Source organism: Hippoglossus hippoglossus, chromosome 10, assembly GCF_009819705.1.
Source record: "Hippoglossus hippoglossus isolate fHipHip1 chromosome 10, fHipHip1.pri, whole genome shotgun sequence".
Taxonomy (NCBI): domain Eukaryota; kingdom Metazoa; phylum Chordata; class Actinopteri; order Pleuronectiformes; family Pleuronectidae; genus Hippoglossus; species Hippoglossus hippoglossus.
This window is the reverse complement of record NC_047160.1, coordinates 17,308,101-17,326,317: the sequence shown is the minus strand read 5'-3', so window position 1 is coordinate 17,326,317 and position 18,217 is coordinate 17,308,101. Positions and strand designations below refer to the sequence as shown.

At 41.1% G+C, this 18,217-nt stretch overlaps 1 protein-coding gene across 1 annotated transcript; it reads right to left on the bottom strand.

Annotated features, from left to right (window-relative positions):
* Positions 1-6,967: 6,967 nt before the first annotated feature.
* Positions 6,968-16,168, bottom strand: ubl3b (ubiquitin-like 3b). Its single transcript, XM_034598322.1, has 6 exons — positions 16,008-16,168; positions 15,355-15,460; positions 11,542-11,650; positions 10,472-10,558; positions 9,152-9,229; positions 6,968-8,556 (listed from the first exon to the last, which is right to left on the bottom strand). Exons 2-6 carry the CDS (start codon positions 15,379-15,381, stop codon positions 8,504-8,506), a joined length of 354 nt encoding a protein of 117 aa, XP_034454213.1. The 5' UTR covers positions 15,382-15,460; positions 16,008-16,168; the 3' UTR covers positions 6,968-8,503.
* Positions 16,169-18,217: the final 2,049 nt, after the last annotated feature.

Genomic DNA, 18,217 nt, shown 5'->3' with positions numbered 1-18,217 from the left:
TTTTTTTTCCGCCGCTAAGACCCACACAAAGAGACTTATTCCACTCCCAGCTCTTTATTCATTCCCTACGTTAAGCTTTTCTCACTCCGCTCCCTTTCTCCTACTGTGGCTGTAATGCTGGGAAACTCCAAAACACATCCAACAATGTCACTCAAGTCAAGCAGGGCAGAAAGTTAACATTCAGTATTTGTCTCTCCGGCCTCCCAGCTCTCATCATCTGATACTCTCTCTCTGAGCTGCACGCGGTGTCAGATTCTACCGGGTCAAGGCCCGGAGAGGCAGAGAGGGAGAATACGAGACAGATTACTGACATTCTGGGTGTGAACCCGTGTTATTCCGCTTCCAAAAAGAGATTTTTGTGGTTTCTTGGTGTACCCAGAGACGTACGTGTTGCCTCAGCAGTCTGGGCATGTGCAACATATTTTCTGCGCCCCACATGGTAAACGGCGCGTGGGAGCGAGGCCAGGTATCTTAATCCCCATCACCCTTGGGATTCCCCACCAAGAGATCCCATTAGTGAGGATAAAAGCTGTAATGTAGTCCGGAGAGGCTCGGTGGACTTGTGGTGCGCTGCAACCCCCACAGGCCAGCGGTGACCTCCATCTGATCCCTCACTAACTGGAATTACAGCTCCGGCTCCAACAGGCAGTGTAAAAGAGCAATGAACTGTAAAGCATTCTGATGTCTTAATGAACAACATACGCACAGAAACAAGTCCAGTAAAGGGCACCTATAAATATGAGAAGTGCAGCTGGATACTTGCAGATTCCACAGAAACCGCTCCAAACACTTTGAGGGTTGGCGGAGTGAGGAGAGGAGACTTTTCACCACTCAGAAACTCTTGAAAACAAATGTGAGCTATGTGGCAAGAAGCCGCATGTTGCCACATTTTGACAAACCCACAGAAACAACAGTTGCATGAGTCTAAACATGAGCCTCATGAAGTGAAACAGAGGAATCTGAAGGGAGGAAACTCGTCTGCATCCTCCTCAGACATACGGAGCGGTACATAACCCTGGGTCAGCATCTGGTGTCACTGAGCAATAATCACACACGATGTGAACACGTGAAATAATTCCGCGACTAGATCCGGAGATCAGGAAATTTATTCACTTTAATGATGTCTGGAGGGCGATCAGAGCGGGTGTCGGAGCGTGAAAATGTGAGACACCTGAACATAAACGGCAACCTTCATCCTGAATGTCGACCAGGATGAAAGGAAACACGTGCTGAAGTGAGCCGGGGCCAGTTAATGATCAATTTTCGTGATTGTAAAAAACAACGAATGGTTGTAGATTCACTTTCATCAAGCCAGATATAAGCTGAGGCCTTGATTATATCATTTTAACAAGCACAAACCAAATCCAAGGTCGTTTATCAGCTGAGGTACACAAACAAAACAGCTCTGTAATCAGTAGGAGGTGGGGGGGGGTCTGAATTCCTCTGGACTGTATTCACCATATTTGGCCTCAGTTCTGTGTGTAATTAGTTTAGCATGTTTCCCTTCGCAGTTTCATTTAAAGTGAAGCTGCAGGAGGAAGGTTTGGTCCGAGGCCCGTACCCTCAGGTGACCACTTCTCCAGGATCTGAAGACTCCTGAGAGAAAGAAGAGATCTGTGATGTCGTCTGTGAGCCACTGTTCTGTAGGAAGAGAATTTTACTTTACTGCTGTTACTCCCGTCACCTTCCACCTTTTAGAATCATGTTTTCATTATTTTTGGTGACACTAAATACTTAGAGAACATATTCTACGGCTCATATGAAGACATGGGAAGTATATGTGTGTTTTCCTGATATTAAACTACTAAGTATTTAATTATTGATAATATTATGTTGGATATCAAGGCAGAAAATGTGGCAATATGTTTAAATGAAGTGAAATTCTAATGTATGTAAGAATATATCTGGGGAAATGAAACATAACAGCATTTTATGACCAAGATAAAGGATGTTTCGGTCTGTCCACGATTACTTTTTTTATTCTCTAATGCTTACTGTGCTACTATTGTTAATATAAAGTGAAGATAACAAGTATAAAGTACTTTTCTTAAAGTGGAGCGGGTTGGATGTTTTATTTGTTTGTATATTCATAAAATGACAATGTTTCTGGAGGATGAGATTTCAAATTTATGACGTGAGAAGGTTTTAAGATTGAAATTTAGAGGGAAAAGAATTGTAATGTTTCAATTGTTGTTATGATTCCTGAAAAATTGAAAACAACTTTCTTTATTTGCTTCCTGTTAACAAACACAAGATCAGGTCCCTTCCACTGATCTTCATAAGAGATTTATCATGAGCTAAAGCAGGATGACATCATAATGCTCAAACAGTCCATGTGATGTCGCTCGGGTGTAAATGACAGTTTGAAAGAGAGAATTCAAGGATGCAAAGGTTCAGTTGTCACATGCAGTAATGAGTAACACAACATGTATAAAGTGTAACGTGTAGTAAAATGCTCCTAATGTCATGTGCTGAAAAACAAGGATTAGAAAAATTAAAGATGAGATGAAAAAGGTCAATCATACGTCACAAGAGCAAAATCTACAATAAGCGGTGTAAAGGACAATGTTCTGGATAAGGTTGAGATGTACAAAGGTCAAAGGTCACCATCCTGAAGGCCTGAGAGGAAACGTCTTCTATATGTGAACACAGACAGACGCTGGAATATTCTGCTGCTGTGACGTCAAAGCAAATGACTGCTTCTTCCTGTCTGTGTAGAAATGCAGGAGTCAGAGGGTTCGGCCATTCCTTGTTTACAGAAGGTAACAGACGACTCTGGCAGCAACAGATTCTGCTGCAAAGCCTTTGAGTTTTCCGTCCCCTGCTCGCCGGTAATGCTGAGAACTATTTGGTCTCGTGTCTGAACTCTGGAAGTTTCCATTTCTCCGTCTCTCCTGTGCACAGAGCCGATATTGTTGTCAAAGCCGCGGCTCTGTTACAGTGGCACGTCAGGGCTGAAGAGAGCGAGCAACTGGTAAATGAAACGTCAAATAAAATGAGGTTAACCGGCCTCGCCCTCGGCCCTACGCGCTCCTGTTCCAGTCATGGGAATATTAAAGCTGTAACACTTCCTCCTCCTCCTCCTCCTCCTCACACACACACCTGGTCAAAAGTCCACGTCCCTGCTCCTCGTGGTTCAGATCCCTTCATGTGGAAACAAACAGCCACATAAACCAGTGTCGTTTTGCCAATTAGGAGGGGGAGAGGAGGCGTGGAGATGGAGAGCAGCAGCTTCTGGAGTCAGCATGAAAGCTGCTCATTTGCGAACTCCCCGCTGGGTTAATTCAACCCCTGCATGAGTGTGTATGTTTTCACACTGGCCTACTGAACTCTTTCTTTTCAGGCCATCCAAGGACCTCTGGTGTGGACAAATGAACACGATACATGTGTGGAGCCACAGTCACACGTCTCACGGTTAAACAGTAAATTAAAATCGTCATCTTTTAGTGTTGGGATCATGTTATTTAAAGTCTCTTTGGGGAATATAATGAGATTTAAAGTAACTTAGCTGTACTTTTTTCACAGTAACCATCTGTAGACAATAACATAACAATATCATAAGTGAAACAATATGTTTACAAACATGAACTGTTCTATTATCAGTGTTTCTACAGGTTTCAACCAGTTCAATTTAAGACTTTTTGAGACAGTAATGGATTAGATTTATTTTAAAGTGCTACAGAAGTAGCTTTAAATCATGAAGACCTAAACGTATACATAGCACGTGATACTTTAACATATATAGATTTAACATCGGACTTGTTAGTTGTAGAAATGAGACGATTAGATTTGACTTTGTCCCTGTAGGAACCTGATCTAATGTTGAGTGATTCTAAACAAAGATTTATGTTAGAATGGCAACCTGTCATTTTTCATTTGTTTTTTGTTGTTACCAAATTTACTAAACGAACAGAATAACTTAAAGCTGCGATTGTGCTGAAAAATATTATATCAACAATAATAAAGGTGAATGTATAGAAACAACTTCAGAGGTTTAAAATGTCAACAGTCAGAGGTCTCAGTCCTTCAGTCCAGTGTGTGTGTGTGCATGCGTGCGTGCGTGCATGTGTGTGCTTTCCTTTGTGTGCATGTTCACAGCTGGTTTTAATATAGGAGGAACTGACAGATAAGAAAATGGTCAGAAGCAGTGAAGGGAAAAGGAATTTACCATAACTGAAAATAACATGTGTCCCGACCCCCTGTTGAGATGAGTATCTGCTTGTTTTCTAAAATCAATCTACTGCAGCTTCTCTCTGTTCCAACACAGAGCTGAGGAGCTGTGAAGAGATTTAACTCCTTCAGATTTGTCCTGAGCTTTTCTGCTGTTTCATCTGGAGAGTTTCATAAACACACAGTTTGGTATGAGTGGGTCGACTCTTCAACCACAGAGAGAATCAGGTCTGTGTTACAGTAACTGCTGGAGATTCTAGGAAATGAGTTTATTCACTTCCTTGCAGAAACGTATAGTTATATGAAGATTTATACTACCATCACTGTCAGTATAGAAATATGTCAAACTATTCCTTTTTAAAAAAAAATTCTGTTTTACATTTAAAAAAAATCAACAAATAAGAACAACTGCATAGTTTGCAATTGTTTGTCTTTGCTGATTTTTCCCGATAAGTAGCTTAATTGTTCGCTCCGTTCAAGTCAGTCTGTATATAAAGATAGACGATTGCCACCTGGTGGCTGGCTGCAGTATGGGTCAAAAACCTTGTCTCCACCGTGTTAGTTGTTGGGACATGTACCAAACAAAAGTTGTTCAATACAAGTTGGATAAAAATGTTCTTAGATATGATTTCTGTCATTTTAGTTGGTTCTTATCACACTGACCAACTTGTCCAAGTTAGAGTATGGATACCTTAACCGAGCCTGTGGGATTCTGACAAACACTTTGAAATGATGTTCAGGTTCACGTCGGGTTTAGTCACGTTTGCTGCCGATCTACCTTTTACACTATAGGAGCCTGTAGTCGTGATTGGTTGAGCACGTGCATGGGCGTGACCTTGAAACTGCAGAGACGCCAAAAGACGTCAACAGCACGTCATGGCAGCGTTCGTATCCAGGATGTTTTGGCTTCATTTCTGGATAGAGGAAGTGGAGACGTGGAGAAATCTATTGTTCAAATGTTTTGAAATGATTTTCTCTGAAAACCCCCCACAGAGATTTACTTTCAGTCCCAGACAAGTATAAAAAAAAGCAAATATTCACATAGGAAAAGTGAAAACGAGAAAGGGTTTTTTAATTATATAATGAATTGATTATCTAAATTGTTGCAGTTTTATTTTCTGTCCTTGATCTAATTGATCAATTACACATCTGGTTGTTGCAGCTCTAGTTTGCTCTCGTGTCAAGTGCTGTGGTTTGGAGTTAATGGTTAAAACATGGTCAATGTGACCAGGGGACCTCTCAGTGTGTATATAAGTGAATATGTCTTGGTACGAGCTACTTTTGTCACATAATTGTACAGTTTTCAACACAAGCAGTTCTACTTGAGAACAGTTTGACTGGTTTAACATTACTTCTACTTGAGCTGGATTATCTCCCTCTCTCTGAACAGCAGCACACACAGCTGCCAAAGTGGGAGTGAGGCCCTTCATACTGGGACTAGTGGGAGGCCGGGCGGCTGAGTGTGCAGACTGCTCTCCCGGGACAGACACACCAGCAGTGTATGTTGATTGGACCTGAGCCCACCCCCTCCAAAAATTAACTGGCTGCACGCGTGCTTTGAGTCATGTCGACCGCAGACAGCAGCAATTCATCCTGCAGCAGCAGCAGGTCTGAACGTGATGGACTTAAGCAGCAGAAATCTCAGCAGTTTTCTCTCAGTTAAAGACTCCTGATCACAGTTGTGTTTATTCGTCATCCTCCACTAAACTCTGTCAAACCGCAGCAGTTGCACAACACAGCTCAGATAAGAGGGGGTGGAAAATGTGAAGAGACAGAATGACAAGTGGTTTCAACACAATAGCAGGTTTTGGAAGAACAGCGTGTTGAGGAAGATGTGGGTGGACTGAACTTTTCCTAAGGTGCGCTGCCAGTGTCAACTGGAAACCTGGACGTCTCACGGCTGCATGTCAGGAGCAGAGTCCTCAGGGCGACCAGGAGAGAGAGCTGCTGAAAATCAGCTCAGCACAAAGATACAAACTGATCATAACAACAGAGGAGTTCGTTCTGATCCCAGAGGAGATACTGTCAGTAAATATCTGTCTGTAACTTTGTCTTGTTTTCTTTTAGCCTGGATTGATTACACTTATTTCTGTGGGTTAATAGAAACAGTTGATAAAAAAGTGAATCAGTACAACTTGTATCAATGCATCAGGCACAGACAAAATAAACACAATCTATTCCAATCCTTTAAAACACTGCAGCTGAACACGAGGACTATCACTCGTTAGACTCACACACAACCACTGCCACCTAGAGGCAGATACATAAAACTACACTTAGTTTGATCATAATGGTCTTTGAAAATAACAGCATAACAAATACAATACTTATCTCATGTGTATAATATATATATATATATACGCATACAAATATGTATTATATATTAATAGTGTTAATTAATCCTTAACCATTCTTGCACCGTTCCAGAAATGGCATCATAAAAGCACTTCATAATGTTCTGATTTTGTATAATGCTGAATTAAAAGTTGTTTTATATATTTCATGTAATAATTATATCATGTTGAATTCAGTTAGCAGTTTATACAACAAACTACAATGTAGTAAAATTTAGCCACAACCGTTTGGACAATGAATTATTTCTTTAATCAATGCTTAAGAATAATTTGCAGGTTTTTGGGGTCGTCTGATAATAAATTAAATATATTTCAGTCTTAGACTTTTGACCAGACAAAACGAGACGTTTGAAGATGATACTTTGGACCTAAAAAATAGAAAGAAACATGAATAATTTCACTATTTTGTTGCATTTTGAGAAACCGTAAAAAAGGAATCAAAAGCTGCTGCCTTATTTAAAGATTTATTAATTTATAATACAAGCTTTTATGTAGACCACATTGCATTTTAGTTTTTACATTTATTCATACTGAGCTAAACTTCATAGCAGTGACATTGATTGACAAAAACACAAACCAAAGGACACTCAATGGAAGGAATCAAAAGGTTTCCAACTGTTTCTGAAGAAACCGCAGCCCATCAACACTCCCAGTGCACCACCTCTTTAAGACCACATGCCCTCGCTAGTCTTCAAACAGTATGCCACGTGCATCACACACCCTCAGACTCACTCACTCACACACACGCACGCACAAACTCACCCACACTAAAATTCAACAAATACCTATACACAAGATAAAAATTGATATATTTAAATTTCAATATTAATGATATTACTGAATTCCACAATAAAAGGCAAACAAGAAGTAAAGACAGCATCCAAATGAAAGGAGGTGAAACACCACCAAAAATTTCCTTTTTACTCTTACGCCTGAGTGGGAGAAATCTTTCCCCCTGCCTTGTTTTCAGTGTCCAGTAGAGGAGGGTCTCACACCGACCACACGCCTCCCTCCCGTCTCCACCCATCTTCTTCCTTCTGCATTTACGTGGCCCACCGTGTCGGCTCCCTTCGCAAGGGGAACGTTGAAGGTCTAGTCAGTAAAAGTCACTGGCAAAAGTGCGAACACGACACCAGATGGCACACGAGCAAATCCTCAGCCTCCACTGAGGGGCCGCGCTGGGAGTCTGTTCCTGCTCCTCGTGGACCTGTACATCCCTCAGGTGTTTACGCTGCTAATGAAAGTCTTTTCTCCATTGGTCCGTTGCCAGGAACAAACAGGATGTGGGTGATGGCACAAACGCCACTGGTGCTGATACAGACCTAACGGTTTAGTTAATAAGAGGCGGAGACAGTCTATGAGGAGGATGGCACGTTTTCTACCACCTGGGGAACTGAGGTCTGTTCATCAAAAGAAGAAATGTCATGAGGGAGGAGAGGACGACACAATAAACACTTCGGAGTTAACAAACTGGTTAAGTGCAATGAGAGGGTTAACACCATCGAGTAAAGACCTGGGGAAACATCCATGTGACTAGTAGGGAAGGGTTAAAGCCCACACATCCTTTATAGCACGTCAGTGTCCATGAAGAGTGATGAGTTCCTGGGTCTTATTCACAACGTATGACAGCTCTTTAAAACTTGTCCAGCAGCAAAGGTATTGTTTTATGTCACGATCTTCAAATAAAAAGGAGAAACTACAGCAAAACTCTGCAGGTAAAGTAAAAGTTGTGGGGGGGAGGGGGGAGGGGGGGAAACAGTGAATATATTGGCACAAAAAAAAGCCTCAGATTGGACAAGAGTTCAACCAAAGAGGGTAATGGCCCCCCCGACCAGACTTCCTGCAATTTACTCCAGGTCCACAGCTGATTGGATGACAGGTAGGAGAGAGCAGAGTGTACGCATGTTTATATGTGTGTGTTATGTTCGTCAGTTATATGTGAGGCCTGGGTAGAAGGGAGGGGGTCGTTCTCTGTTGCTTTACAAGAGGAGGCAGCAGTTGCTCTCTGTGGTTTTTTCTCTGTTCCTTTGACCTACAAGAGACAGGACAGCAGAGACGCAGTGTGAGACAAAAACATCCAGCTGAAACCAGAAGAAAACACAAACACAGACGCCTCACGTGAGACAAGGCTGACGACAGCGGCAGCAGCAATAAAGGGCTCGCTGCGTTGTGTTAATGAAAGGTCAAGAAAAAGGACCACTGACCATGAAAAACAGACCTGGGTGAGAAATAGAATATATAATGTAGAATTACAGCTGACACAGACGAGGAGCTCAAAAAGACTAAATGACGAGTTCTTCTCAGGGAAACTTTCCCACCAAGACGATTATTAAAAGCCATTTTCAGACATGACCTCCGGAGGATGTCTGCAGAATTGGATCCGGATTTTCACATAGGAACAACGCAGCAGGAGAGTCTCCGCTCCAGCTGGAGGTTCTCCAGAGTTCAGAGCAGGTCTAAAAGCAGCTTAAGTGACAGACTCTCAACAACAGAGGGTTCATCTTATGATCAGGGTTGTCTTTACTAAACATGATGTGTTGTTGTCTGAATGCTGATATTAGTGAATACTTATATACTCTCTAAATAAAATAAAATAAAGATAAATGAGACAAATACAAGATGCTCACCATGAGAGTTGGGCTCTGGAAGAGTCTCCCTGGCAACCAAGTGCATGACAGTCGTTCGGCCAGGTGGCAGTTTTAGAGCTTAAGACACAGAGATGATTTATCATTGTTTAGCTGCATTTTATTTAATTAATATATATATACACACACTGTATATATGGACCTATGGTGGCTAATCCTATGAGAATTATATGATGAACCACAGAACCAGACAATCTGATTGGTGGTCCGTAAATCCCAGTTCTTATTGGCACAAGTGCAAACCAGGTACGGGGGCAGAGAGTCCATGAGGTCAAAGGTTTAACAGGATTAAAATAATCAAATCAGACTTGCTGTGTTTTGACTCAGCTGCTCATTTGTTAAACTGTGTTCACCTCAAGTTTAGGAAGGACATCGGGTAAACGGAAAAAAAACTCACCACAGATGCAGGAATTTTGTCATATCCTGCATATTTGATACTGGATGAGGTCATTAATACTGTGTTTGAAGATAGGTTATTGGAGTGCAAGTATTTACCTTCTATTATTTACCTAATATTTTTTCTAATTTTAAATTGATTGATTATATTATTATAAAGTTCTGCTGTTGTACCTGTAGCTCTTTTATCTTCATTGCTCATCTTAAATATGATAAACCAGACATAACATCTGCCTCAGGAGTTGCTCATTGTAGGAACTGTTGGGTCGCTCTATAAATTTAGGGTCTTGACCTTTTTATGTTATGATTTGGCTCTTAAAATAAACTGAATGCCTTTTATTATAATTCAATCCTCATTTTGCCATGGATCTTTTGTGTGAAGCACTTGGTTACCTTGTTCAGATAAGTGCTATACAAATAAAGTTATTATTATTATTATTGTTTAAAACACCACACAACTAACCATTACAGATATTGTGGTTTTCATTACTTTTGTGTTTTCCTTTTGTTTACCAGAATTGATGGTCAGTACTAAGTGCTCTAAGTAGGGGTGGACATCTGCTGAGTGGAAACAGCACTGTAAATATGTTGTAAAGTAAAAATCTACAGAACAGAACTGAAAGTTTCAGTTTCAGTCTTGGAGATAGCAGTTTGACAAATAACCCTTCACACAAGGTTCACATACTGTAAATCTACAGCTTTCGGCCACATTGTATGACCTCAATGACTGGATGAAATCCCCTGTTACCTTGTGATTGATGATCCAACTGAACAACATGATGACTGACAAAACTCTAGTTACAAGGTGGCTGAAAGCGCTAGAAAATTTCCAGTAAGTGGAATTTGTGTGTACAATTAATTGTCGCTCCACATGAGTGTTGGCCAGATTGATGTTTTGTGTCTTACCTCCCAGGGTAACGTTGCCATGAAGGAAGCGTCCCTGGAAGATGAGGCGCAGTATACTGGGGCTGCTCACCCTCTCCTCCTCCCATCCTGTCACAGAGCAGAGACACAAATGCATCACTACAGGTTCGGTCAAACTATGTTTCCGTTCAACGGAATATAGCTGAACTCAGATCTGAAACAGGGCATAATGTCACGTTTCTCATGCTGGAAATAAATAAAAGATAATCAGAGATTGGAAACCATAAAGATCAACGCTGTGGTTTGTAGTCTGATGGTGTGAAAATGTAGTAAACTGGCAAAGAAACCAGCAAGAATAACTAATCTACAGTTAAAAAGAACAAACAAATCAACAGGTCTGCTCTGTGCAGTGGACATTGTCTCCTAATTAACTCAAAGTGTAGCATCTCGTAGGAGCCAAAATACACAAACCCCAGTGTTTCAGCTAAACTAATATCTTAAATTATTTATATCTGGACTATTTAATAGTCTAGCTCTGCTGTGCACTGTCACATTACCTCAATACAATCATTACACATCACATTTAACCTTTTAAATTTGTGTTATAATTAGCCTGTGTTCAATTTGACTATGAAAATAAACAGAGTATACAAGGTTTGTCCAAGGTGTGTCAGCAAAGTAATAAAATCAATGAAATATGTGTAGTCTTCAGTGTATTAGGTACACCACGCTAAAACTAATGCAGTCTAATAAAACAGCTCGGCAACAAACCTTTATGAGGGTTATTATCAGTTTCTGTTGAAACTGTGTTAGAGAGGTACTGATTCTACTGTGTGATTATTGTAGAGGATATTGTCAACAGTGCATTGAATTGCAATATGATGTGCTGAAAGGTGTTCCTATTATTTTGTGCACCTCATTCAAATCACAGTGGGTAGACTAAACAACAGACATAGTAAACAAACTTCATGCCAAGAGGATTTACTGCCAGGTTGTTGTATTAAACTGCATTAGACTGCTGGGTGACATAGTTATAGCTTGGTGTACCTAATAAACTGAAAAGTGAGTGCTAACTGAAAAAACACAGCAAACTGAATCCTGTGAACACATACCTGCAGGCCAGTTGTCAAATACGTGTTTGGCGATGTCTGTGGCCGAGTCATTTGGGGAGAAAGTGAAGTCTTGCGTTTTGCCGCTGACCAGGATAAGGCGGAGGTGCACCTAGAACAACAAACAAAAGCAGCCTAATCTCAGTCCATAGAACAGCAGCGGCAACCAACACAAACACCAAACCTCCATTAGAATTCTTCTTAATTAGTGGTGGTGGAATCCCTCCACTTCCTCTAACCTCCTCAGACATGAGGTGACCTTCAGAAGGCTGTGAAGAGACAGGCATTCCAGTCTAATTAGATTTATCCACACCAGATCTCCACCCTTCGACTGGGCGACTTCATTCACTGAGGGCTTACACTGAAGTGAGCCCCTGTTGCCGGGGACGACAACAGATAAGGGTGGGGCTGAGGGGGGAGAACACTGGCCCTTTAGTTCCAGGGTGCTGCAAGCTCCTCTCCGGGCTGTCGGCCTAATGCGATAACCCCAGGTGTCCCAGACAGCTCTGGGCCATGTTATTAAATTTACATGGCCAGTGCGTAGCCCTTAGGGGGACTGTGCATATGTGTGTGGGAGGGTCTTTAACAGTGGGGCTCCCTAGAAATGTTATCCTCTGGGCAACTACACACCAATCTGTTTAGATAGAAAATACATATATACTAAAAATGAAAAACGAGCTGCTTATCTAGATTTCCTGAAGGCGTAATTATTGTACCAACATCAGGAAATCCACGGGGGACACTTCATACTCCTACTACAAGATTTAAAATTCGTAGCATCATTAAACACAATAAAGCCTTTCAATTTAAATCCAGCATCGAGGTAAACTTATCAAACATTACACCTACTTCCAGCTTCGAAATTGAAAGGACTCCCTGATTTGTCTCGTGTGGACTTTTCACCGAAAAAAGTGATATTTAGAAAACATCAAAATTCGATTTTGGAAAAGCTTGGAGGGAGTTTTCTGACATTGTACAGTCAAAGTAATTAGAGAAAATAGATGGAAGGTTATATGATGGGTAGATGACGGTTGCACAAACATTAGTTGCAGCCCTTTATTGTTGAAAACAATACACGTACAACCATTAATTACTTATAACATTACAGCATCAGGGCGAAACAATGTGTTCAGTTTCTTTGCATCGAAAAGAAACAACGGCCGAGGTTAAAATACAGACTTTCAGCTGTGAAGTGGGATTTTTACTTAATGCAAGATACCCTATCAGGCCTTATCAAGCTTTATACTGCTGTTAACATTCTTTAAGGAGAGACACACATAAATGAGTAGCACACATGTACCTTATAAAATCATTTCAATGTGTGTCGTTACTGAACAGACGACGGCCGCTGTGCAATCACTGTGTTAAGTTCGTCCTTTTTAGTGGATGGGGAATCACAGTGAGAAGATTTGCAGTGTTATCACTTTGTTTACTATGTTCCTCCATCAAGGAGGTTATGTTTTCATTTGTGTTTGTTTGCAGGATTACACAAAAACAACCCAAACAGATTTCAATAGAATTTTGCAGAGGGATGGGGAATAACACAAGCATGAATCTATTAAAATTCCTTTCAGATCCAGATCAGGGAGCTGATCCAGGATTTTTTTCCCCACTTTGTTTAACATAGCAAAATAGGGTGAAATTTTCTAACTTTTCCTTGATTTCTCAGAGAATATTTTTTGCAATTTGGTACAGATCCAATTAAAAGAACCAATCTGGTTAATTTAATTGTGGTTTCATGAGGAGACTGATGGGCCTTGGCAGAGGCATACACTCTCCTGTTATTAAAAATGAGAAGACTACTGAGAGTCTTCCTGTAACTTCTCACTATCAATTAACTTCACCAGCACCAAACATATAAAGGAAAACAAAAGCAGCCAGTCTCAGCCGTCACAGTACCCACACGATATGTCCATCCAGGTGCGTAGTTGCTTTTCTGTGTATGTTAGCTACAACAGAATCTTGGAGGCCTTTAACGCAGAAGCAATAATGGGACTTCAAGGTGTGCACAGAAAGCTGAATACACCGATCAACAACAGTAAAGGATTTGAGATCATGATATTATATTAACTTGTCCAGTTATTTCTCACTGTCTGTGTGGTCAGCTCGTTATCTGGGCTAAACCATCACTCTGAACTAAATTATTGATCAATTTATGACCTTATCCAACATGTATGCGACAAGTACTTTTCCTTGTTAATCCATTAATCCATCATCTCTAATCAATCAAGTTGCTGCTTTAAAAAATTACTTTAGGGGTCAAAGAAAAACATCCCATCAACTAAATCTGTCTAGTGGGACATCTCTATTCAAGAGTTGCAGATGGAATACATTTTCTCCGACATGTGACCTTCTTAAACAGGTTGAAAATGAACTTTCTCTGGTTCACAAATCACGGAGGAGAGAACAAAGAGACTTAACCACGAGGTGTGATGGTCAGAGTGGGACGTCCTCACTCTCTGATCTGTTTACAAATACAATCCTCCCTTGGTGGTCCCTCTGCCCTCCCCTCCCCTTCCCCCCTTCTGAACTGAATAACCTCAATGTGGAGTTACACACCACGTCATCATTAACAAGCTTTGTCCCCATCCCTTTCATCCCCAGCAAAATAAAAACAAAGTCAAATCTGCCTGGTTGCTCATGGCAACGTCCTGTATCACAAATGTGCTCAAGGTTCTCCGATCCAACGCCAGACATTAAATTCTTTAAACATTGTTATGACTTTCTTTTTGAAGGGTTAACAGAGCTTTCAAAGGCTTATACATAATCGATGTTGGTCTGGTTTCCTAAAAACAACCCAGCACAAGCTAATACCTCAGGCTAGCTGCCAAGCGAGATGATCCAGTAAATCATCGCACTCTGCCTCGCTGTTAGCTGTTACCTGATGTAGGTGTCCCAGATATATTGATAATGTTGCCGTTTGTATATAATTTTTGGTTGTGTACTACAAATGCAAAGGTCTTTAGGCTTTGATAATTATCAGCAGATTATTTTCTTGAAAATGTTTGAGATTACAAATTCAGGGAAAATAAATATATATATAAAACACCACCCATAGCATTTTCTAAGAACTAAAGGTGACATCTTCAAATAAGTTTTTTCATCTATTAAACACCCCCCTAACTCTAGAATGTGTTCATGTACTCATTCATATCTTCACATTGAAATATTGTAACCAGAAACTTTAATTTTGGACCAAAAAAATAATTATTGATTGTAAAATTTGTTGAAGAATAATTGCAGATACATTTTCTTAAAATGAAAGCAATATATTTCCTTTGTTGGACAATTGATGAAATAAAAACACCAAAATTTCCATTGGTGACAGCTTCACGAATGGAAAACATTTTTTATTAAGTGAATATTCACAGGTTATAGATTCAGCTGCCAAGTACAGTGAGCAGGATTTCGCAGCTTTTCTTTATTTCGGATGCGACTCTAAATGTATACTGTCCATTCCTATGGTTGTGTGGGTCAAGGTGGGGTGGAGGGGCGACTTAGTCGGAGGGTACAATCAATTGGCGTCTAAACCTTGAAAGGAAAGTAGGGCAACGTTTTAACAGAGATTAGACAGATGGTGTTCACAGGAACAGCAGTCCCAGTCCCAGCTAAGTGTTTGTGGGCATTGGCTAATCCATGATCGCCCCCAACCCCCAGACCCTGAATCATTTCAATTTGGGGGGGAATCGTTTACGAAAATGTAATCAGCATAATGACACAAGTGATATAAGTATGTGGGGTGGTGTGGCAGACTCCGTGGGTGTGTGTTGACATTAGAAAAACAATCTTGAGAAAGGTGGGCAGAGCCTCACTCACCATATCGAGATCCCTCTGGGTGGTCATGGCTCAGGCAGGAGGAAGGACGTGGATCGCAGAGGACAGGACCGGTTGTGGCTCAGCTGCGGGAGACGGGGCCAGAGCCCTGACACAAACAACAGAAACACTGTGAGTCTGCCTCCACAGCCTGGCACCGCAGCGGCACCGCACATCACCGCAGACCCAGCGACCCGACACTTCCCCGCCGCCAACACCTCCCCGGACGCAGCGTTATCACCCAATCACCCGAACCCGCGTCGAGCTGAAGCGCCTGACAGCAAATACATGGTCTCACCTCTATAAATAAAAAAATAAAACCGAGCGTAGCAGCTCGAGTCTCTGCAGGTTGACAACTAACGTTAAGCTAATGAGGCTAGCGGGCTAACGCAGCTCATAATAGCTTAACTCAACCACCGCTGCTAATTAGCTTGGTTACAGCGATAAAATAGGTTTGTTTAGAGACATCTGAGGATAATACATCTCCCCGGGAGACACCACCTAGATCCGGGGTTGGTGCGGACAGATGTCGAAAATAAGCTGCGGCTAATAGGGAAGGCTAACGTTAGCATTAGCCACTGTGTTAGCTTATGGCAATTCTGCCCGTCGCTGGCTCGCTGGCTGAATAAATGTGACGTTTGTCTCTTCGACCTCACCTGCATCGGATCAGTACGATGGAATGTTGCATCCAGTTGAGTTGACGAATCCGCGGGGAGCGATTTTCGTGGGGAAAATATCGAGTGCAGCCGGATATCGTTGACAGTTGGTATCGGTGGCTAATGGACGGGAAGACGCCGGATGTCAGCTGGTTGTAAACACAGACTACGACCGCAAACCCCTCTGGGAGTTGGAGTCCAGAACGAATCAGAAACCCCTGCGACAACATGGCTGATATTTAAAAACATAAACTTTTCTGTTTCATTAAATTCTACTTCCATTATAAAAGACGAGTAATTATTTATTTGTATGTGTTTAGACAGTTTGGATGCTGCAGAGGCTCAGGGGTAGAAAGTAACTGTGCATATTTACTCAAGCACTGTACTTAAGTACAATTGTGAAATACTTCTACTTGACTTTAATATTTCTGTTTAATATTATGCTACTTTATAGTCATACAGCACAAAAAATAAACAGAAATAATGTACTTTTTACTCCACTACTTTTGTCTGGCAGGCCTAGTTACTTTTCAGATGAGGATTTAAAGGTCCAGTGTGTAAGATTTAGGTGAAAGGGATCTATTGGCAGAAATTGAATATAAAATAATCCTAGTGGTGTTTCATCTAAATTGTACGAATTGTTGTTTTCTTTACCCTAGAATGGGCCCTTTATATTTAAATACTTTATATTTACATCGGGAGCAGGTCCTCTCTACCGAGGCCGCAATGTTTTTACAGTAGCCCAAATTGGACAAACTAAACACCTTTTGAGTTTTTATGACAACTGAAGGTTACCACCGGTTCCCTTTCATGTTTGGAAGAGGAGGGTGAGGTGAGGGGTGTTCAGCTGCAACATGCAACTGCACCACAACAGCTGTCACTAAATTCTACACACTGAACCTTTAATGTGAGGTATTCTTGTAAAATACAATATATTGTTGAAGATTAAACAAGTAGTCCCCAACCATTTCAGCTTGTGCCCCAGATGTCTGTGAGTTTCTTGCAGTTTCACTGGAAAATGATTTCCCATGTAATCCAATAGTTTACAGTTGACATTTTAAGGCCTGATTGATAAAACCCAAAATCTTCACCAAGAAAACAGTGGTAGCAGACGTTAGACCCGTCAGATTTCTCTTGTGTTCCCTTGGGAGGGCTCAAACCATTGGTTGGGAACCACCGGACTAAATTACCAAACTGTAGCTATATAAAGTAAACGTTAAATGCTGCTCACACATTCATGCATCTTCATTAATAATCTAATATCTTGTATAAAAACAATATATCACCGACAGAGGCCCCTTTTCTGCAGAAAGAGTGCTTTCACTCTTGATATTTGATTCATATTTTGCCCAGAATACTTCTTTACTTTTACTGAGGTAATGGTACTTATACATACACACAGTGGGGTCCATATATGTTTACAGATTTTTGGCAGACAAAACATCCAAAAGGTTCAATACACTTGGATCTTTCAAGCATCAAGGCTGAATAATCCTGCTTGACGAGGTTATCAAATGTAGGCCTGTATTGCACAGCCTGTGGCAGTGGACCAAGTGGGTAAAACAGGAGGATAGGATGAGGTAAGAATAGACTGAGATCTCACCGGTGACTTTTTCCTGACTCCATTAAAAGAAGCTGCGGGCCCAAGGCTTTTCAGCTGCTTCAAGCTTGTTGTTATCATCTTTCTAAAACAATTTGTTCTGTCTAAGCAGCTAAATTATAATTGATTTTCAAACAACCCCATCTTAAATATACAGCGTGTATTTCTTTAACATAAAATTAAACAGATCTCAGTGTTTCCCTGTTCAACCTGAGCCTAAGAAAACGTAATTTTCATCAAGTCAGGCCCAGATCACCTGAGCTCATGTATCAGTACAATGATCCAGCCGTAGGGACATGGGTGTAAAAGCCCAGCATTGAAACCATAGAGGAGACCACCGCAACCAAATATCACAGATCTGTGGTGGGTCCTGACTAGTTCCTGCATGGTTACCTGCCCTCTGGTTCCTGATGTTAATCCCACACCCTGAGTTATAACGTTAGTCATAGCAGCACAAAAGAGAAATCTGGGGCCACACCTGGCTGTCAGACGGCTGGAGCCACCACAGTGTTTTAAACAGGAAGCCAACCACTTCTGATAATGACTCAGATAATGAGTAACAGTGCAGGAATTAACTTTGGAGATTTAAAATTTATGAGCTCCATAAAAG

Excerpts from the sequence above, each read along its gene's own strand:
- ubl3b (XM_034598322.1), bottom strand. The coding sequence starts at position 15,381 with ATGACCACCCAGAGGGATCTCGATATG. Across the intron at positions 10,559-11,541 it reads ATTTGACAACTGGCCTGCAG|GATGGGAGGAGGAGAGGGTG; the intron begins GTATGTGTTCAC and ends GCTCTGTGACAG. Across the intron at positions 8,557-9,151 it reads TCCAGAGCCCAACTCTCATG|GTCAAAGGAACAGAGAAAAA; the intron begins GTGAGCATCTTG and ends TGTCTCTTGTAG.